The sequence below is a fragment of the Hypomesus transpacificus genome, unplaced genomic scaffold, assembly GCF_021917145.1.
Source record: "Hypomesus transpacificus isolate Combined female unplaced genomic scaffold, fHypTra1 scaffold_138, whole genome shotgun sequence".
NCBI classification, from domain to species: Eukaryota; Metazoa; Chordata; class Actinopteri; order Osmeriformes; family Osmeridae; genus Hypomesus; species Hypomesus transpacificus.
The window spans coordinates 463,052-486,472 of NW_025813712.1; the positions used below are offsets into that span (position 1 = coordinate 463,052).

The window sequence follows — 23,421 nt, forward strand, 5'->3', positions numbered from 1 at the left end:
TTATACCTTTCTTTACCATAGCCAAGAATAGCTATGTTCTGATTTCCATTTTAGACATTGATACGTACTCTTTCCAAAAGAGTATGACGAGCTAATGTTTAACATTCTTACATACAGTGCCCTCCAAAAGTATTGGAACAGTGAGGCCAATTCCTTTATTTTTGCTGTAGACTGAAAACATTTGGGCTTGACATCAAACGATGAATGTGAAACCAGAGATCAACGTTTCAGCTTTTATTTCCAGGTATTTACATCAGGATCTGATGCACAAATTAGAAAATATCACCTTTTTGTTCGAACCCACCCATTTGTCACGTGAGCAAAAGTATTGGAACATATGACTGACAGGTGTGTTTTATTGCCCAGGTGTGTCCTATTACATACATTATTCAATCAATAAATACCACTGAATGTCTACACTCAGGTTCAGATTGGGTAAGATAGGTTTTGTCTATGCAGACTGTATTCAGAGGTGAAAACAACATGAAAACCGGAGCGCTGTCTTTGGGTGAAAAACAAGCAATTGTGAGTCTTAGAGAAGATGGAAAATCAATCAGAGCCATTGCAGAAACATTGGCCATAGCCAGTACAACCATTTGGAATGTCCTGAAGAAGAAGAAAACTACTGGTGTACTAAGTAACAGACGTCGAACAGGTAGACCAAGGAAAACATCAGCAGTTGATGACAGAAACATTGTGAGAGCTGTAAAGAAAGACCCTAAAACAACTGTTAGTGAGATCAGCAACAACCTCCAGATGGCAGGAGTGAAGGTATCACTATCTACTGTTCGCAGAAGACTTCATGAACAAAAGTACAAGGGCTACACCAGAAGATGCAAACCACTCATTAGCAAGAAGAATAGGAAGGCCAGGCTGGAATTTGCCAAAAAGTACAGAGATGAACCTCAAAAATTCTGGGACAAAGTTTTATGGACTGATGAGACAAAGATTAACTTTTACCAAAGTGATGGAAAGGCTAAAGTTTGGAGAAAGAAAGGAACTGCTCATGATCCCAAACACACAAGCTCATCTGTGAAACACGGTGGAGGTAATGTCATGGCTTGGGCTTGCATGGCTTCTTCTAGGACGGGCTCATTAATCTTCATTGAGGATGTAACACATGATGGCAGCAGCAAAATGAACTCGGAAGTCTACAGAAACATTTTGTCTGCCAATTTAAGGAAAGATGCAACCAAACTGATTGGCAGAGCCTTCATCATGCAGCAAGATAACGACCCAAAACACACTGCCAAAACAACAAAGGAGTTCATCAGGGGCAAGAAATGGAAGGTATTAGACTGGCCAAGTCAATCTCCAGACTTAAACCCTATAGAGCATGCATTTTACCTGCTTAAGAGGAGACTGAAGGGAGGAACCCCACAAAACAAACAACAACTGAAAGAGGCTGCAGTGAAAGCCTGGGAAAGCATCAAAAAGGAAGAATGCAAAAGTTTGGTGACGTCAATGGGTCACAGACTTGCTGCAGTTATTGAAAGCAAAGGATTTGCAACTAAATATTAAGTCTTATTCACTTAAATATGTTTTAAGTATATCTGTTCCAATACTTTTGCTCACATGACAAATGGGTGGATTCAAACAAAATGTGATATTTTCTTAGTTGTGCATCAGATCCTGATGTAAATACCTGGAAATAAAAGCTGAAACGTTGATCTCTGGTCTCACGTTCATTATTTTATGTCAAGCCCAAATGTTTTCAGTCTACAGCAAAAATAAAGGAATTCGCCTCACTGTTCCAATACTTTTGGAGGGCACTGTATTCTATCAAAGGCAATGATAAGGTCATGAACTGTTTCAATCCATAACATCGATTTTAGGTGGTGCTGATTAAGGCGTCAACACCTGAAGTAGCAGCAGGAACCTTACAATCCGCCTAAGTGGACCATGGAGTTATGGGTTTTTGTTTTGAGTTTTTGCTTCTCCTTCCCTTGTAGCTGTTGGAGTGTGTCCCCATGTGGCCCCAGCTGGAAGAGTTATACGTCTCTGAGAACGACATCACAAAACTCGAGAGGTAAGCAGTGTTGAGCTCTCCCTACTCAGCATACAGTCTGAAACGGTTTGATTTCAAAAGCACTGGGGCACTGACACGTGCAGTCTCTTGCAGTCCATCACAGCAGGTCCTAGAGTCTCTAACCATTCTGGATCTTTCGGACAACCCCTTGGTTGAAGATAGCCTGCTCAGTATCAGCCAGCTACCACGGTCAGTGTTGACGTAGCTAGATTCACACACTCGTACAAAATTATTTTGTAACTGCTCTTTAATTCTTCTATCAGTTGACCCCATGACCCAACAGCCATTGCTTCTTACATTTCAGACTGGAAAACCTTAACTTATCCAAGACAGGTCTATCGACTATTTGGTTCAATGATGCTCAACCTGGTAAGTAGCATATAAAGTTGCTTTACAGTCTCAATGTTTCAAATTAAAGGTCACAAATGCCATTGTCTTTACATGGTATAGGTTTCAAGACGGCCATGTTCCCAGCACTGAAGATGTTGGCTCTTAATAATAACAATATATCAGATGTGAGTGCTCCCTTTTTGCTCTGTCTTTAACTTTCAATTTCTTTGATAATTTAACAGATATTCAGAGTTATATGATGTCTCAGAAATATTACAGCTGAGGTGGGTTTAAGGTGTTTTTTTTTGGTGCTAATGAATAAGTGCTCTCTCTCCCTCTCGCTCTGTCTCTTCTTCTTCTCTTTCAACCTTGTTACAAACACTGGTTCTACGGTCCACACAGTGGCTGGTGGTGAGTGAGCTGGAAAAGCTGAGCAGCTTGGTGAAGCTGTCGTGCCGGAATAACCCTCTGCTGAGCAGAGAGAATAATCCAGAAACTGCCACTCAGCTTCTTATTGCCAGAGTGGGCAAGCTGGAGGTCTTGAACAGGAGCCAGGTAGTCATACCTCAAACGTTTGAAAGCCCAGCAATTTTTTCTAGAAGAAGATGGGTGTTTTTTTTGTGTGTAGAATTCTTTATGGATGCAGTCAGGTTTTTTTTTCTTTTTTTATCGCTTTAGTGCTCTTGGCCAAAATTACCACCGGGGCAAATTCCCATAGTTGCACTTATTAATATACATGTTTTGAATACATCCCTATTTCCATGGTCTCTTCTAGATCACTCTAGAGGAGAGAAGAGGGGCAGAGCTGGACTACTGCAAGATGTTTGGGCTGGAGTGGCTGGCATCAGGAGGACACAGAGATCCTCAGCAGAACCACCCCAGCACAGAGTTCACTGCCCAGCACCCCCGCTATCTGATGTTGATACAGAGTAGGGACTGGTCCATTCCTAGAGGCACAGTTTACGAATTAACCATGTCAGAGTTGTTGTTAGAACTGTCAATCATTTTTCACTGTGATTCAAACTGTGGTGGTACACAAAGTTTTCTTTAATGTTCAGTCTCCAGATCCATCAGATGTTAGATCTTCATGTTCCTTGTCAAGTCCTGCTCAGATTGAGAAATTACTCAACTGACCTTGCTACGTAAAACAAATTGAGTGATGTTAACGGTTTGATTTTCAGAATATGGAGCTCCGGAGGAAGGAGAGCTCAAAAAGCCGGAGCCTTTTGCGCTGAAAAACCAACTCTTGTGTGAGTTCTCCTTCCTTATTTTTTGCTTTCTTGTTCACATCACTCCTCTCCTTTCTTTCTTTGTCAAACAAACACACTGTAATTATATGTTGTCCTCATGTGTTCTCAAGCCGTGTCTGTTGTAACTGAATACACTGTAACCGCGGTAAACAAAAACCCATACAGTAAATGCGTAGTAAATACAAAAGACCCTCTGCAGAAAAAAATGCCTGCAGTTTTAAATATGGACTGAATTTATTATTTTTCCTTTACCAGCCATTACATTCCTTTGTCCAGAAGATTCAGACAGGAAGCCCATTGTAAAAAAACTACCAGGTATATTATACACCCCACATTCAGTGTTTGGATATTTACATATATAAAATGTACATCTAATTGTTTAAGGAAGCTGTCTCCCCTAGCTGTCTTTTATTGAAAACGCGACAGACATTCAGCAGCAGAGAGAATAATGCTTTTATAGTATTTTGCAGTTTATAGAATAATAAATTACCCTAACATGTTATACAATGGAACATATTTTCTCATCACGTTTAGATTCTATGATCATCCAGAAGGTGAAAGGCCTGCTGTACAGGCTTCTGAAGATACCAGGTGTCCAGTTGAAGCTCTCCTACGCTAGCTCAAAGGTTTGAAAATGAATAAATGATTACATTAGTTGCACCCCTTTAACAAGGTCAACTCAATGACCAAGACATACTCAAAAGAGCAATGCAGCCCCAGCTGTCATGTGCCGGCACTTGCAGAAAGGTGAAAAAATATGGAAGCAGCGGAAGACAAACTCTTCAGTTTGGGTATTGCACAATGTTGTTGTTTTTGCCACTAATAACTTCTCCATTGTGCAGTGTTTCCCCTAAGATTTTTTTCAGGGGGGCGGAAGACCTAAATTTAGCCTCCCATTCATTTTCAATGGAAGCCACGTGACAGGCCCCGCAAGGCAGTGCGAGAAACCTGCCTAGCAAGAAAAACTTTTTTTCAATTTTTGTACTACATACACAATGTCGGTGCCAAACATGTAGCTAGGTATGTTTCCAGGCTGTGATATCAACACCCTGTATTTTTGTACGCCTTTCGGGGCTATCTGCTGTCAGCCCCACTTGGCATCAAATTTGTGTCATAGTGTTGAACACACAAACAATCTGAGCATGCGTCTTAATATTTTACCGCATCCAATGTACTTTGCATTGTGACATCCTCCTGCATCCTCTGTGTTGCTGGCCCCCCCCTCAGATGTTCTTCCTCCAGATAGGGAGTTCTGCGCTTATGGACAGACTTTCTGACCCACACCATGCTCATCTCATCCTCCTCCTCACTACTGCTCTCTGCTGATCTCTGGCCAAGCTACTTGGGTGGGGGGCCTTTATCCTGTTCCTCCAGCTGAACTCCAGGCCCACACAATCTCAACTCCGTTCTATTCAAATTCCTTGGAGGTTTGGAACAGTCAATCGGGACTACTGAGTAAACATCTTTCTCAGAAGCCGACTGTGCAAGCATCCTATGCGGTACAGGGAGCCACACAGCTTGAATCTTGTGCCTTCCAGTGTACTGGCGGTTATGCACATACAGGAGCCGACCCGGGCTCCAAGACACTGTTTCTTGCAGGAGGGCTTGTTCCGACTTCTTCCCAACATGTTCGTAAGCTACCTGTGTTATAGGCATACCCAACTTCTGGAAGATACTCCACCCATCGCCTCTTCTTTTGGGCCGAGACACGAAGGAGGTCATGTAGAGTCCTGTTAAAATGCTCGCATTGGCCTTGGGGATGGTATGGGGTGGTTATACTTTTTTTCATGCCACACAGTTTACACAAGGACCGGACAATTTCAACTTCACAGAATTTTCCTTGATCAGAGTGAATTCTGGCAGGACCCCATAGAGCATCAGGCCACTGTAATGGCATGCTGGTCCAGGGGCTTGTAAGCCAGCATACTTCCCATGGATGTCTCAACTTTGGGCTGCTGAGCTTTGGACAATACATCTCTCAAAAGATTTGGAATAATTCTCCACATCAGCATACATTCCAGGCCAGTAGCAACTGTAGCGAGGTCAGCCAGACCAAACAGAGCCAACATCCTGTCATCCCTTTAAGAGTGTGATCCGACCACATCAGACAAACCTAATCAGCCCTCTTGGCACCCTCAGTATGCTGATTACCCACCAAACGCCGATGCAACGGGACCATAGAGTTGGGGAGGAGCCTCCCCCCTCTGCATGTGATGCCCTCCTGCTGGCTTGCAAGCTTCAAAGGGCCTGCTTGAGACGAAACGTCTCCACCAACCATTTGTGCTCTCCGTTTGTGGGGGCAATTTGAATATAGAACATACCGTATTTCTTCGATTAAACCCCGCAGTGTTTATTAAACAATGTTCATTTTTGGTGCAGCCAAATTCTGGGGCGGTGTTTATTCGAGGGTGGCGTTTAATTAGTAAGAGAGATTTAGTGAATTATAGCTGCAGTGCGGCCATGCACAAACAAATGAGGTGAAACACAAATTGATTTGTTGATTCTAGTAACTACTCCCTCTTCCTGAAAGATAACCAAGTCATCATTGGTATCTACACAAACCTAACATAATAACCAAGTCATCATTGGTATCTACACAAACTTAACATAATAAACAATCATTCAACTATATTTTGTAACTGTACAAAGATGTCCGGAACAATACTTGAACAATCTTATGAACCAGCCAGACACCAGTTGACACCTTTGGTAGGTGTGAAAGAAAGAGGGGGAGTTGAGAACCCAGCTTCCCCCAATTAACTGCTGACTTCAGACAGGTCCACCTCCTAACTCTGAACTGTATAAAACTCCTGAGATGACAACCGATCTCTGACTCAAGCGAAACCAATTATGGCATGGCCGCCATCAGGATTGGCAAAGGATAGTCGCCAAGCTTCTCTGGGGATTCAACAAGATTAGTGCCTGTGCAACACTCCCTGAACGATTCTACAGAAGAACAAAACCAAAACGCAATTCTAATTGCAACCTGACAGATCATGCAGACTCAGTCTCATGATCCCTGCAGCGCAGCCGCGCTTTGACTTATGATTCTTCAAATGGGCCTTGGACGCAAACCGTCCTCAACCTCAACCCTGATCAAACTTAACTATAGCTAACACTCTTTCCTCCATGCAAATTGATGAGGAAGGGCACCATATGTTTCCTTGAACGTCTGGACCACATGATCCTTTGGAGAACAGACGTTTTTGTATTGTCTAGATCAGGGGCCACCAACACGGTGCCCGCGGGCACCAGGTCGCCCGCAAGGACCAAAAGTCGCCCGCAGGCCTGTTCTAAAAATAGCACAACTCACCTGTGAGCTGCGTCTAAAATTAAATTTTATTCTGTTGCTATCCTTTTTTAATCACTTGCATTTATATAGATTTGAAAATGACAATATCTTAAAATAAATAAATAAATGCTTTTATTGATCAGAGTAAAAACCAGTATTGTGCGCATGACAAAACTTCAGCGTTCATGGAGAGTAGCTGAAGGGCGCAGTGAAGATGGGGAGCTGAATGCGGTTTCTCACCCCAAAAACGTGGCAGAAAAAAAAGTATCATTCTCACAGTGAATGGGAGGAAGAGTTCTTTTTTTACTACTGTCTCATTTGTATGGCGAATGTGGCGACGGCAAAGCGGCACAATGTGGAGAGACACTTCACTACCTGTCACAAAAGCTACCATAGACTTGTACACCCAACGCAAAACATCGTCAAAATAGTCTCAATCGTTTGTACTGCCATTATTTTCGTTTGTGCTGCTTTTCAGAATGTAGAAGTGATCATCTGAAAATGTTAACAATTGAATCATTAACAGATCAGTGTCTTCACATAGATGAGTGTCATTAATCATTAATAATAATATATAACTAAAGGTAAAGTGAGCTAATTTATTTTAAAAGAGTGTACCAAACTGGTAGCCCTTCGTATGACTCAGTACCCGTGTAGTAGCTCTCAGTTTCAATATATACGTTGGTAGGTATCCCTGGTCTACATCAGTGGTTTTCAAACTTTTTGTGTCCAAGGCACACCAAAAGGCAAGTCAAAATCTCAAGGCACACCTGTATTCATATCTGTGCAAAGCGCCTCTATAACATGTGTTATCACTCTGTAAACGTTTATTTTTATTTACTGATAGGGAAAGGTTCCATCGCTGAGGGTCCAATTAGAATGAAGAAAAAAAGGGAGACTTGGATATCCAGTAGAATCATAACTCTTTGTATTAAATACTTGTAAAAACAATGAATTCATTGAGGTGTTGGTGGGTGTATGTGGTAAAGCACAAACAGAAAATATACAAAATGCAGGTGTCATGCATAACTCAGAAATTAATACGTAACTCTGTAGTACCATTTGAATAATACATTATACAGGGAACTAGCCCTTGTGAGGCCAACAATGACGGTGTTTCACTGGGCAAACAACGTGACTTCCATGTATGACTGAAGTGACCTATATACAAGGGTACCACACTATAAAAACCTTTAAAGACAACCAAGTACAAGAAAGTGCTAAATTGCCCGGACCAAGCTGCCACTCCATCCGAATGTGCCTTAAAGCAAACCAAAAACAAAATAATTCAATAATTAATTTGAAAGTTTGTAAACTTACAACTAATGTATGTTTGAATCGGCATTTAACATTTTTTTTATTGTACATTTGCTATTTAACATTTGCTATTTTGCCTGCTTACAAGCTAGTGAGAAACATTTGCCTGTCGTTGCTCGCAGATTTCTTGGTGGTACTGAAGAGAGGGCCACTCGCAAGTCCTGTTCAACGGAGAGGCGTGACCTCCTGTTGCTCTTCATGTAAACTAGAGTAGAGAATGCCAACTCACACAGGTAGGTAGTGGGGAAAAAGAATAAGTTGTTCAATCGCGTGGCGGGAGATAGTTGGGTACTCTGGTGCAGAAGCCAACCAAAACTGATCCAGTGGGAGCTCACTGAGTTTCATTGTGCGGTCCATCTGGAGCTCTGCACATTCCTCTCTTTCCCTCAAAATGAGCTTTTCTGTTGAGGATTCCTGATGAATGGGGCTCGAATCTAGTCAAAGTCCTCGATGTCGGCCACACGTGGAAAGTAGCGCTCAAACTTCTCTTTTAATGTCTGAAGGTGTTCAGCAAATAAAGCGTGCTCCCTAGCTGCCTGTGGCGTGGCTGATGCCAGTGGGAACATCTCCATGGAACCCTGTTCCAAAGCCTCCTGCCACAGGATAAGCTTGCCCATAAACCCCCAAATCTTGTCTGTGGACGATAGAATGTTCTCATTCCTGACCTGAAGCTGGTGTTTAACTCGTCAAGATGCCCAAATATATCTGCAAGGTAAGCCAGCTTGGCGCCCCACCTCTGATCCGCGAGCTTGTCCTTGACAGGGTGTTCCTTCGAAAACTCCAAAACCTCTTCTCGCAGCTCATAAAGATGGGACAGGACTTTTCCCCGTGACAGCCAACGTACCTCTGTGTGGAGGAGTAGGCTTTGGTGGTCAGCTCCCATCTCAGCGCATAGTTGGGAGAAAAGCCGAGACTTTTATGGCCTTGATTTGATGTAATTCACCACCTGCACAGACTGATCCAGCACCTCAGCCAACTCCGGGGGCATGGTTTTGGCAACTAAAGCCTCGATGTAAAATACAGTGGTTTGTCACAATATTTAGGTTTTGTTCTTTCACCTTGGCAATAAAACCTCTCACTCTCCCCGTCATGCATGCCGCACCATCTGTACAAAGACTGACGCACATTTCCCAGTTCAGACTTTTCTCTTTTAAATAGTCATTAGTTACCCTGAATACCTCTTCCCTTGTTGTGTGGCTTTCCATTTCTTTACAGAATAAAAAAGTATCTTTGATTGAATCACCATCGACATATCTGACGTTTGCCAGGAGTTAGGCAGCCCCACTTATGTCAGTTGACTCGTCTACCTGTAGAGAAAATGTACCGCTGACCTGCAGTTTCTCCGTCAACTGTTGTTCTATGTCATCTGACATGTCATCGATCCTTCTTTTAACTGTATTATCTGACGAAGGCACTTTTGATAAGGCATTTGCGGCATCTGGACCCAGCATGACACCTGCAATTTTTTTTAAGCGGGGAGGATGAGCGTCTCCGCTATTGTGTGTGTTTTTTTCTGCTTTGCAATAGGCTCCGCTAGCATATAACTTGCCTCCATAGCCTTATCAGACACTTTTACACAATCCAACAAACGGTCTTGCTGCCTCTGGTTCAGATCCTTCGCTCTTTTAAAGAAGGCCAAGTTTCTCTCAATATGAAAGGGATGTTTGGTTTCCAAGTGCCTCTTCAATTTACTTGGCACCATGTAGCATTAGCCAACTTTTCCCGACAGATTACGCACTCGGGATGGGGGCAGTTGACATCCCCGGTCCAGGTGAAGCCATAAGACAGGTAGCTTTCATGATACTGTCTGCTGACAGTCTTTATTTTCTTCTCTTTAGGTGGTTCTTCTACGCTGACTATCTGTGCTTTGCTCCTCACAATAAAGCGATCAATTTTTGGGGTGTGCTTGCCTTTCGGCCAGCACAAACCATTGTTATCTCACATATATATTATTGTGAGAATGCTGTTAAGCATTCTCACTATTGCTTTTCAACTTCTCAGTTCTTCCGCCGTTTTTTGACCTTTAACTAGTCCTGCATACTTTCACCGATTCCTACAATTTTTGTATCAAAACATTCAGCTCCTTCAGGAGATGATGGCTATGACTTCTGGTATTTCTCACTTTTATACTTTTTAAAGAATTAAGGTTTTTGTGCAAATTATTCTCCCATTGAAAGTAATGGTAAATCCTTTCAAATCATTAAAAAGCTTCCTCCTCTTTCAAACTTAACTACTTCAGCATACTTTCAGCTAGAGATACCATTCAGCCTTTAAAATGTTCACAGGACATTCAGCTATTCCCAAATGATTCAGCTTTTTCAAATATTCTGCCAATTTTGATTCGTGACAGTTTGAAATACATGAAAAATGTAGCTCCTTCTTGATGCTCTTTTTCTGATATTCAACTAAATTGTCAAACAAATTCCTCTGACGTTCATATAGTTTAACTTACAGAAACAAGTTATACCTTAAAATGTAGGAAAACGTGTCCTCTTTCAGCCAATTTAACTACTAAAGAGCTCACATTTACAGATTTTCAGCTTTGAGCCTTGAAGCGAGAGCAGCCTTTCAAATTCTCTCACTAACTTCAATGGGGAGGTGGGTAAAATTCGTCAGAGAATTTCGAAAGTAGACGTGTTTTTAAACTGCCGGTAGAGTCGTATTTCTGACCGCACAGACATATAAATGACATCTCTGGTTTCGGGAGAGTCTTGGGTCTCAGAAAATATCCTTATTTGTTGGATTGGACGTATAGTTTTGCGTCTAGATTAACTTGTTTGAGGTGTGGATTCCAGCTAAATGTGTTATTCTCTGCCTAGCTCGTTAGCAATCACAGCTGCGCCATCACCGTGGCAACCAAACAGACACGCACCATGAAAGCAGAATTGGGTGACGTTTTGGAAACTGCCAAAAGAGTTGTATTTCTGACCGCACAGACACATAAAGGATATCAATGGTTTCGGCAGAGTCTTGGGTCTCGGAAAATATTCTTATTTTTTGGATTGGACGTACAGTTTTGCGTCTAGGTTAACTTGTTTGAGGTGTGGATTCTAGCTACATTTCTCATAATCAAGCTAGCGTGATGGCTCTCCATAACTAATAACGGTTTGACTTATTTTCCACAATCGACCAAATTGGCCAAACAAGGTATGTACATTGAGCTTAAAGTGTACATAATCTACAGAAAGTTTTACAGAAATATGCAAACATCGAGGCTGGACTGTCTTAGCTGACCGTCACAAACAGCCAAACCAGGGCTGGGGTAACTTTAGCTGGCGTTAATCCTACGAACAAACGCTTCGTAACTGGAAAGCTTTTACTTTTAATTGACGATATTGAACACATATGTAAAGTAACTTGTCTTTACTCTAAATATCTTCTCAGTTTTCAATTTGAAGTAGTCGATCTAGATCTAGGAAATCTTCCATTGCATCCTCTCTAGCTTCACGCCTTTGGTTATTATTCAAGCCTACGGTGTTAATACATACCACTTTGACACACTTGCAAGAAATGATCCGCTGGTTAGATGTAGCATGATCTTGTTATTTACGTATAAAAAAACTCACCAGGGACAACGACAACATCGGCAACCCTGCACTATGAATTATTATTTTGATGTCATCTTAAAGTGTCTGAACAGGACGGGGTGTGCAGTTACGCATGATTAGTTTCTTAGGGTGACCAGATTTGAGTTTGTGAAAAAGAGGAAACTTCGTTGCGCGGGGGGGGGGGGGGCATTTAGTCCAGTGCTTTTGTGGCTTTCAGTGGTGGGTAAAATTCGTCAGAGAATTTCGAAAGTAGACGTGTTTTTAAAATGCCGGTAGAGTCGTATTTCTGACCGCACAGACATATAAAGGACATGTCTGGTTTCGGGAGAGTCTTGGGTCTCGGAAAATATCCTCATTTTTTGGATTGGACGTATAGTTTTGCGTCTAGGTCAACTTGTTTGAGGTGTGGATGCTAGCTGAATGTGTCACTCTCTCTGCCCAGCTCGTTAGCGAGTACAGCTGCTCCATTGCCGTGACAACCAAACAGACACGCACCATGAAAGCAGAATTGGGTAATGTTTTTGAAACTGCAAAAAGAGTTGCATTTCTGACCGCACAGACGCAGAAAGGATATCAATGGTTTCGGCAGAGTCTTGGGTCTCTGAAAATATCCTTATTTTTTGGATTGGACGTATAGTTTTGCGTCTAGGTTAACTTGTTTGAGGTCTGGATGCTAGGCACATTTCTGTAATTCTCGACGAACCAATGAAGTTCATCATTCATCAAACCCGATTACTAGCAATTGTCGGTTTATGCCAATGATACAATTACTCCGTTTACATGTGTAATTAGTTATGCGATTACTCAATAAACACGTCTACATGATTCTTTTTTATTAATCGTTGTATGCTCCACGGACGAAACTTGCACCATCATCCTTCTGCAACAAAGTGTCGCCGTGTCTTCTTGTATCGGCCCTACTGCTGTATGTTTGAATCCTACTAAGAAAGCAGAGTAAATGCACTCAATGGTATGGCTATAATTTCAGCTGTTAAAACGATAATATTCTTGTTACGACTAGCTAGCCTACTTCTTCTCCTGTTTAACAGTTCAGCTTTCAGCTTCTCCCGCATTGTAGGCTATTTTAGCTCTTAGCTTTGTTAGATCATGCAGTTAAGCTTCCACACTGCCTCTTTTGTGTGACTCACACATTTTTGAAATTCATTTCAGCTTGCGGGTATTTTCTCATTTCTGTATTTTCAGCAATAAAAAAAAAAAATCTTAAAAAAAAAAACGTTCAGCTCCTTCAGGAGATGTGTGCTATGTGTTTTGGTATTTCTCCCTTTTATACTTAAAAAAATATTAAGGTTTTTGTGCAAATTATTCTCCCTTTAAAAGTAATGGTAAATCCTTTCAAATCATTAAAAAAAGCTTCCTCCTCTTTCAAACTTAACTACTTCAGCATACTTTCAGTCCTCCTCTTTCAAATTTAACTACTTCAGCATACTTTCAGATAGAGACACCATTCAACCTTTAAAATGTTCACAAGACATTCACCTTATAACTTTCTACTAAATGTTCACTATGTTCAGCTTTTTTAGCATGGTCAGCTATCCCCATTCAGGTTTTCAGCATTCTCACTGCTGTTTCGCAGGAACAGCCTTTTCTAGTTATTATTATTGTTTATTTTCGCGCCCCTAAGGCTCAGTCAATATTTGGACTACATAGACAACGTCGATGTCAAAAGGTTCGTCTTGGTCGCGATTGCGTTGGTTCTATTGGGATTTATGTTCCGTTGCACGGTTTAGGTTTTAATTACGTTTTTGTGGCAAAAGTGAAGCTAACGGTGGCTAACTTGCTAGCCACAGTCACTGACGCTACTGACGTCACCAACGTCACGAAATATCGCGTGACTACCTCTAGCATCATGACATTAGCCTCTGTTGTCCGGGCAACACATACTACAGCGGTCTATGATGCATCTGTTTTCAATCGTTAAAATAAACATTCCTCACAATTACATTTTCGTTGTAGGATTTATTATGACATTAGATTACAAGTAAACGATTTGTTGGTGAAATTATCATTACCTGTGGTTTCAAACCAGTGTAGCTCACTGCAACGCTGTACTGTACTGTTAGTAGCTAAAAAAACATATCCACAGCTGTTTACAGTAGCCTACGTGGAAGTCAATGATGTTCGGCACTACCCTACCTTAAATCAAAAGTCTTTCAATAAGTGAAACTATCTGACTAGTGACTACTAACCTGAACTCCATTGCCACAGCCTAAACTTCAATCTGTTCATGAAAATAATTAATTTCGGCCTAGACCGTACAACGGAAGTAACGTTAAATCGAATTCAACCAACGCAATCGCTACCAAGACAGTTTAGTAGTAGTTGTAGCCTACAATTTACCGGGGCAGCTTCTCCACACAGCAGGGCTATATTGCATTTTGCCTTGTTACTGACAATGATCACTACCACTGACATTTTTATGAATGAGTGATTTTCCCCTTAGTAAATGTCAAGCTTATTTACGTTTTGGGGGGCATATTTTCAGTTAGCAGATGATACTATTTGAATTCCATCTGAGATAGCTACTACTGGTAACGTCGTTGTTAAAATAAATTTCAAAGGGGGTTCTTTATTAATGAATGAATGCAATATGAGTAGGCTAAATGCCTGAAAATATTACGAGAAGGGAAAAACTTACAATGACATTTAAATCATAGAGATTAGGTCAATTTTTACACCGGTCTGCCAAATATATTCGTTTTGATTTAACTATGAGGTTGCTGATCACCATTCATCTTGCAGGGGAAATGACAAGACTATTTCATTTTACTCTTCACTCTTAGTATTTTGAGTTGTAAATGAGCAGAAAAAAATATGCTTTTAAATCTATGTAATCTTAATAAATAATAAGAAGGCTATGCATTTTAATATAAAATATACAGAAATATCAGTTGTAAAATGTAATTTAAATACGGACCCCTACAAGTAAGCAAGCACACCCTACAATTTCCCCAGAAATTGTACCTCCTGTAGTATTTCTTACAATGACTTTTGAGCAAAACTAGCTAACCGCGATCCGTTATTGTTGTTTGACAGGACATTCTGAGGTAACATTCTTTGAGCGTCTGTGTGTTGCGGCTCTCGCTCTTTGTGCGAGAACGGTTCGAACGCGCCACCAAGTCTATTCAGTGGCGGATTTAGTGATTTGGGGGCCCCAGGCGAAGACAGGCATGGGGCCCCCTTAACTCCTATTCTTACTCTTTTCAATCCATATAATAATTATTAATATATATATATATATACAGTGCCCTCCAAAAGTATTGGAACAGTGAGGCCAATTCCTTTATTTTTGCTGTAGACTGAAAACATTTGGGCTTGACATCAAACGATGAATGTGAAACCAGAGATCAACGTTTCAGCTTTTATTTCCAGGTATTTACATCAGGATCTGATGCACAAATTAGAAAATATCACCTTTTTGTTCGAACCCACCCATTTGTCACGTGAGCAAAAGTATTGGAACATGTGACTGACAGGTGTGTTTTGTTGCCCAGGTGTGTCCTATTACATACATTATTCAATCAATAAATACCACTGAATGTCTACACTCAGGTTCAGATTGGGTAAGATAGGTTTTGTCTATGCAGACTGTATTCAGAGGTGAAAACAACATGAAAACCAGAGCGCTGTCTTTGGGTGAAAAACAAGCAATTGTGAGTCTTAGAGAAGATGGAAAATCAATCAGAGCCATTGCAGAAACATTGGCCATAGCCAGTACAACCATTTGGAATGTCCTGAAGAAGAAGAAAACTACTGGTGTACTAAGTAACAGACGTCGAACAGGTAGACCAAGGAAAACATCAGCAGTTGATGACAGAAACATTGTAAGAGCTGTAAAGAAAGACCCTAAAACAACTGTTAGTGAGATCAGCAACAACCTCCAGATGGCAGGAGTGAAGGTATCACTATCTACTGTTCGCAGAAGACTTCATGAACAAAAGTACAACGGCTACACCAGAAGATGCAAACCACTCATTAGCAAGAAGAATAGGAAGGCCAGGCTGGAATTTGCCAAAAAGTACAGAGATGAACCTCAAAAATTCTGGGACAAAGTTTTATGGACTGATGAGACAAAGATTAACTTTTACCAAAGTGATGGAAAGGCTAAAGTTTGGAGAAAGAAAGGAACTGCTCATGATCCCAAACACACAAGCTCATCTGTGAAACACGGTGGAGGTAATGTCATGGCTTGGGCTTGCATGGCTTCTTCTGGGACGGGCTCATTAATCTTCATTGAGGATGTAACACATGATGGCAGCAGCAAAATGAACTCGGAAGTCTACAGAAACATTTTGTCTGCCAATTTAAGGAAAGATGCAACCAAACTGATTGGCAGAGCCTTCATCATGCAGCAAGATAACGACCCAAAACACACTGCCAAAACAACAAAGGAGTTCATCAGGGGCAAGAAATGGAAGGTATTAGACTGGCCAAGTCAATCTCCAGACTTAAACCCTATAGAGCATGCATTTTACCTGCTTAAGAGGAGACTGAAGGGAGGAACCCCACAAAACAAACAACAACTGAAAGAGGCTGCAGTGAAAGCCTGGGAAAGCATCAAAAAGGAAGAATGCAAAAGTTTGGTGACGTCAATGGGTCACAGACTTGCTGCAGTTATTGAAAGCAAAGGATTTGCAACTAAATATTAAGTCTTATTCACTTAAATATGTTTTAAGTATATCTGTTCCAATACTTTTGATCACATGACAAATGGGTGGATTCAAACAAAATGTGATATTTTCTTAGTTGTGCATCAGATCCTGATGTAAATACCTGGAAATAAAAGCTGAAACGTTGATCTCTGGTCTCACGTTCATTATTTGATGTCAAGCCCAAATGTTTTCAGTCTACAGCAAAAATAAAGGAATTCGCCTCACTGTTCCAATACTTTTGGAGGGCACTGTATATATATAATGTTGATAAGCTATAGCAGCCTCAGTTGAAAAGTTGGATCAAATGAAGATATTGGGCAATCCGGTGAAAACGGTCCTAACCTCTATGACTTTGTCACCTTTTTCTCTGTGATATTTTCAAGCATTTAGCCTACTCATATTGCATTAATTCAAGTTCAAGTCTTTTATTTGTCAGGTGCACAGAGCAACACAAGGTTAGACTGGGCACTGAAATTCTTAAGACAAGACAACGCAAGCACCTGGCATAACATAACATATAAGTACACATAACAAATTTACATCTATGCTGAGCTTAGATAAGTGAACTTCCTAAATATACAGATAGCAATAAATAAACGACTATACTAACCCTAACACTAAAACTTCCTAAATTACAGATAACAATAAATAGTACGCTATACTAACCCTAAACACAAAAAAAAAACTGTTACAACCCTATAACCTAATCTAACCTAAGTGGAGTACAGTGCAGTAGTGCAAATTTGCAGATCAGTGACTATGTCAATGACCAAACAGGAGCCTGGTGGTGAGGTACAGTAGTGCAATGTTACTGAAAGAGCAACCAGTAGCTGAAAGTGACAGTGTATAAGTGACTAGTGTGCAGTAAAAATGTCCATATCAGTGTCCATTGAGAAGCCTGATGACCCTTGGGTAGAAAAGATGACCCTTGGGTAAAAACCCCTTGGGGGTTCTTAATTCATTAAAGGGGCAATTGACTGTTTTTTTGGGGTATTTCACACTGTTCCTTAAGGTCTCCGAATAGGGTATGTAACATTGGTTGGGTTGAAAATGGCCCGGGTGCTGTTCTATGCCCTCTGACAAATCCTCTGAAATGTTCCCGGGAAAAAACACTAGCTTTTCTCCTTTTATGGTATGCTCATTAATATTTAGATAAGCTGCGCGCTGATTGGTTGGTTATCAACGAGTGAAGCTGGGAGCAAAAACGCAACACGGCCAACAGCAGCACTCGCTGAAACACCGAAGTTGGAGACTTGAAATAAAAACGCGCAAATAAATCTATTGTGTCTACACAACACTGTTTTCAACAGATTGACTATATATCATTTGAAATTATAACATTACTTGTTTCCACTTCTGTTGTTGAAGCAAACTGGATCGATTTAGGTGGGTAGAACGTTAGGCTACAGCTTAGCAACCAAACCATATCGTGATTCTACTCGGCTTCAGTTAGCTAGCTAGGCTAGCTCTAGATATCTTGCTGTAAAATAACATGACAAAGATCTGGACAAACATGCATCGTGAATTGTAGATTTTCATTACACAGGTTATTTATTTGAAAGAAACACAGTCAGGAACATGAATCAACGTTAGCCCCATTGCCAATAAACTAGGCTAAATTCTCACACATTCTACCTATGCTCTTGCGTTAACTAGCAAGCTAAACTTGTTTAGTACAGTCTAGGTGTTACTAGTAACAGTTACTAGCAATGCTAACGTATCCTGTATCTATAACCTGCCTTTCTCCAGTTCTTTCAAATAGATTATCTAGACAGGCGTAAGCAATAAGCCAGACTGCTGTTCGTTTTCTGGCAATTTTTTCGGAAGCTTCCCTGTTAGCACAACATCATACTGTCCTTATAGCTTGCGGTTGCAATGAGCATACGGTCGGAACAGCACCTCTTTCCAGGTTCAGCTTCCTAACAAATCCTGCTTGAAATTGTCCAAGGTTGTCAAAACTGTCTTGGGTGAAATGTTCAGAGCAAATGAATGATTGAGTGTCGAACTTCGCCGGGATCTTCTCATAGACAACAGCAGCCATGCCTGTTGAATGTTTGGCTCCTTGGGAAGACTGTGAGTGTTAGCCTTCCCTGTACAGCCTGGAACACAGCATTTACGACCGTGGTCCATTTTCAATATCCTTGTTAAAATTCAAAACGTTCTTCTTTGTAATTCCTTATAAGTAGCCTACACAGAGCAGCGTGCAGCTAAACTAGTATCGGAGATAGACGCTACCTTGGGCTGGTCTGGATGTAAATTCTGGGGCGTGACAAAGATACAGACCAGAGCCAATAAGAGGGCGATCACCGGTCCTACGTAGGACCGGTAGCTTTGTTGAAAAGCTAGCGTTTTACAGCCAATTCTTTTCTTTTTGAGATTTGAATAGGAAAGAGGTGTCATTGGACTTTGATATTCACGGTATGTTCAGTTTACCCACCGAACTGTCGTTATTCAACTATGACAAGGTAAAATCGGTTTTGCAGTCAATTGCCCCTTTAAGAACCCCCTTTGAAACAATATATTGTAACAACATTGTCACCTGCAGTATTTCAGATGGAATTGCAATTCAAACACCACAGTACTGAAAATATGCCCCCAAAAACGTAATTAAGCTTGACAATTACTTTGGGGGAAATGGCTAATTCAAAAAAAGTTTGCTGGAGGTTATCATTGTCAGTACCAATGCCAAAGCTGGTCTCAGTCTAGAGCCCTGTGTGGAGAAGTTGACCCAGGTAAATTGTGCAACGAGCAAGCTAGCCTAGCTGCTGTTGCAAGCCAAACTTCACTGAGCAGCACTTGTGCTAGCTGCCGCATCATTGGATACCACTGGAGAAAAATTATGTTTCCTTCGGTAGTTTCAGTTTGGCAATTACTTGTTTACTCTCCTCTTTTGTCTTTCTCTTTTGTGCTCCGGTTGGGGAGTTTCGTTACATTTAGCAAACTGTTTTTTACATTCACTTCACTCTTCTACTGTCTCACATTAACCAACTGATATGACGTGCTTTGCTGCGCAGTTGCTGCAATCGATGGAATAGTCCACAGTAGTATCAGGTGGGAGGGGAAGCCTGCGTTGACACAAATAGTATAAACGTTCAGTTGGTATCTTTGTTGATACTTTTGTAGAAGGTTATGACTTTTAATCGATTTGTATTATTATTATAGTTATTATTGATCATATAGTAATTTTATGTAGTCTTTCAAGGGCACCCCTGGCATCTGGAGGCCCCCTGGCAGCTGGGGGCCCCAGGCGGTTGCCTACCTTGCCTAATGGGTAAGTCCGCCCCTGAGTCTATTAACTTGAACGCTGTGTGTGCCACCACCAAGGCTGATAATTTGTTACAAATCTTACTGGCGCTAAGCCATACATTTTGATATTTTTTGGGCAACATTTATATGGCTGTCACAAAATCCCACGGCACACCTGTCCTTGCCTAACGGCACACCAGTGTGCCGCGGCACACCGTTTGGGAACCATTGGTCTAGATAATGCATCAGTACCAGCATTCTGACTACCTATGCGGTAAACAATTTGAAAATCAAACTGAGCAAGTTCAGACATCCAGCGCTGCTCTACAGCAGCATTCCCCAACCAACGGTCCGCAGACCGCTACCGGGCTGCACAGAAAAAAATACCATTATTTCCGTTCAATTATCAGTGTCTGAAAGCTGTTTTATTTTGAAAAATGACCAGATTCTCTTTTCCCCGGGGCCTTTTCCCCTGAGCAAAAAAGCTCTGCAAAGACGTTTGTTTACAATTCTTTGTGCAAGTTTGTTGGCTTCATTGAGCGGTAAGCATCATGCGTGTCTCTTCCTCTTGACACATGACATGTGATAGTTAGCCTTCAGCTCAATGAAGCCCACAAACGTGCTAAATTTTTTTTAAAACATACGTCTTTGCAGAGCTTTTTTGCTCAGGGGAAAAGACTCGCGGAAGAGGTGACAGAAGAGGAACCTACAACAAGAATCAGAATCAGAATCAGAATGGGATTTATTCGCCATGAAAGATTGCACTGACAAGGAATTTGCTTTGGCAGGAAGGTGCATACAATAAACATATAGGAATCTTAAATTTAAATATGTGGTTTAAATATGTGGTGAATAACTATACTAAAACTAGCAGTAATAAGTGGAATACATTAAAATAGAATAAAAGTGGGCATAAAATATAAGTTGACAAATTACAATATAAAATACAATATAAAATACAAATATTACAGGAATTGAATGTTGTGCAAAAGTAAAAAGTTTTAAAACATGAAGTCATTTGAGTTAGTGTGAGCTCTTGGCCTTGTTGAGGAGGCAAACAGCGGAAATAATACCAGGAAACAATACCAGGAGTCCTACTTAAAATACGGATTTATCGCAACAGGTGATTCTCATTTGCCGAGCCCGCTCTGCACAATATTCGGCGACAAGCTAGCAAATGAGGCAATGAAGCCTTCAAAACGTTTTCTTCACTTGGAGACAAGCATTAAAAGATAAACCTTTGGAAACGTATTTTGAGGCCTTGCATGCGCTGCTCCACGATACACCGATTATTGGGCATAATTATGTCGTCTTTGTTGAAGGGCCATACAGTAGTGGCTGTCTTGCACACATACTGATTTGTCCATAATCTCCACAAACTTCCTGTCCTCAATTGACATCCAATGCTCCTCTTCGGGTGCCTTCTCATTAAACTCCTGGTTATAGTGAGATACCAACATCTCCAATTTTACAATTGATATCCTGTTAGCGTGAACAGCTGGGCAGCTTCTCCGACTACCATCTCCACCTCTCAAGGGTCCGTTTATGGCCCAGCCCAACAGGGTCCTCACAGCATTGGGTCCATTGTCTTTGCTATTGACAATCTCCTATGGCTCCATTAGCTTTGGCGCATTTGTGCCAATCAAAAGCTCCACATCAGCGTCCAATTCAGGGATCTTAATGTCTTTGAACTATTCCCATTTCTCAACGTCTCGCTGACGGGGAACGTTGTTCTTTGAGACTGGTAGGGCATCTTGTGTATACACCTCCGGGAGTTCTACAAAGTTCTCTCTTCGCAGTTTAGAGATCTCCAGTCCTGTGACGCAGTGGCTCGGCACCAGCTTCTCCTGGCCCATAGTGCACAGCAGAATGTTGGTCTTTGTACCCCTCATGTTCAGCTGGTTCATGAGTGTGCTGGTGATGAAGGTAGCTGTACTCCCAGGATCTAAGAAGGCATAAGTATGCAACACCTTGCCTCCTTTCTTACACTTTACTTGAACAGGCACAATGGAGAGAGTACATTCCTGGTCCCCGGCCCCAGTACGTAAGCATTAGCTTGGTGAAACACAGGTGCACTGCTCACTGGAGGTCTGGGTGGTCTTGCGGGCTGCCCTCTGCTGTCTGAATGCAGAATAGTGGGATGTTTTATACGGCATTTGTCACAAGTGAGCCGACTCCTACATTCTCTGCTGATGTGGCCCACGTTTAGGCACCCAAAACATACTGTGTTTGCCTTAAGGAGTTAGATTTTCTCCCAATGATAAATCCGGGTGAGTTCTGGACACTTAAGCATGGAGTGAGGCTGTTCACAAACAAGACAGGCTTCTGTAGAAGGGCTTCTGGAGGCTGTGAACTGTGAACTCGCTGCTGGTGGTGGGGCTGTGGCACTGTCTGTAGCTGTGATAGATGTAGCAAAGCTCCCTTTAATGTCACTCTTGGATTGGACTCTGTCCTTGTATGTACCCTTTATGGCAGGAGTTGAACTGCTGTCAGAAATGTCTCCAAACAGAGGATGACACAGGATCTTAACTTGTTGCTCGGGGAAGTCAACAAGATCAATAGAAGTAGCTCTAAAGCCTCGCCGTTCCTGTATGTCACAAGCTGTAGATCTCCATCTTTCACGCAGCTTGTAGGGCCACTTCATGATCACTTGCCTCATATGAGATGGTACGTTCAGCTCCTCCATGTACTGTACAAGCAATCCAGGTAGCTGATTGTTCTCTCCCACACAGTGTTCAAAAGCTCTCATAAATGAAATTCACTGCAATGGATTGCCATCAAAAATGGGAATGTCACGCTGAGGCAAAGATGCAGCTTACTGCTGCTGTACAAGCATTGACGTGATTTCATTTGTTTTTGAATGATGGTGCAGATGGCATTATCTGGGGCAGTTGGGGCTTGTAGGGTAGTGAACTGTTGCGATGGTGCACTAAAATCCTCATATTGTGAAGTTGCGGGGTGAATAGAGACAGGTGGATTAAACATGGCATCTCTTTGTGATTTGCTGTTGTATTGTATTTTCTCCTGTGTGTATGACTTGATGTGGCTGCGTATTTTAAGCCTTGCACCTATCGCAAGTGCTGGAGGCGCTGCTGAGCTCAGCTGAGCAGTAACGTTAGGTTTAGACACAAATTATTTTAGCTTTGGGTTAAACACAGTCCGTTTTTGTTCCTTGAGCCTTTTGCTCACGTAAGAATTCATCCCATTTGTGCCAGACCTCTGTCCTACAAAACTGCTCTCTAACACAGACAGATGAGCCGCAGCGGCGGCCATTTCAGCGTCCATTTCCATGTTCCTTTTGTTTTCTTATCCTTTCAGCTTCCAGCCTGTGTCTTTGCTCTTGCTCCTCTAATTCGTGTTCTATTTCAAAACTGCGGCTTTCCCCATGAGAGCCGCTTGATCGGCCATTGCCAGTCTGTGAGCAGAGGCGGTGCTCGACCCTGACATGCAGCTGCGCTCCGAGCGCTTGGATACGTTGGATGCGCTTTCTTCAGGATTCACCCCATCAGTGACCACGATATGTTCAACAGTTTGCCTGTTGCCATCATCCTCGTTACTTCCTTTTCATTTACATCAATTGGTGTGACTTCATCCAAAACCCGATTTTCGTTTAACCAGGTGCGCACTTCACACATGAATGCGTCGTTTGCGGCCCTTTTAACATGAAACCAGACATATTGTGTTTGGATTTCGTCCATGGGCAAATGAAAATCCTTTAACTATGTGTCATGTAGAGATG

General features: G+C 41.7%; 1 protein-coding gene across 4 annotated transcripts in view; it reads left to right on the plus strand.

The window, feature by feature from the left end:
- Positions 1-23,421, plus strand: part of tbce (tubulin folding cofactor E) — a 38,816-nt gene that overhangs the window by 8,328 nt on the left and 7,067 nt on the right. For all 4 annotated transcript variants that reach the window (XM_047051104.1, XM_047051107.1, XM_047051106.1 and 1 more), the window contains exons 8-16: positions 1,953-2,029; positions 2,123-2,218; positions 2,334-2,398; positions 2,480-2,544; positions 2,762-2,914; positions 3,135-3,288; positions 3,541-3,609; positions 3,865-3,924; positions 4,144-4,235. In XM_047051104.1, coding sequence (XP_046907060.1) covers positions 1,953-2,029; positions 2,123-2,218; positions 2,334-2,398; positions 2,480-2,544; positions 2,762-2,914; positions 3,135-3,288; positions 3,541-3,609; positions 3,865-3,924; positions 4,144-4,235 — 831 coding nt within the window. The remainder of the gene's footprint in view (positions 1-1,952; positions 2,030-2,122; positions 2,219-2,333; positions 2,399-2,479; positions 2,545-2,761; positions 2,915-3,134; positions 3,289-3,540; positions 3,610-3,864; positions 3,925-4,143; positions 4,236-23,421) is intronic.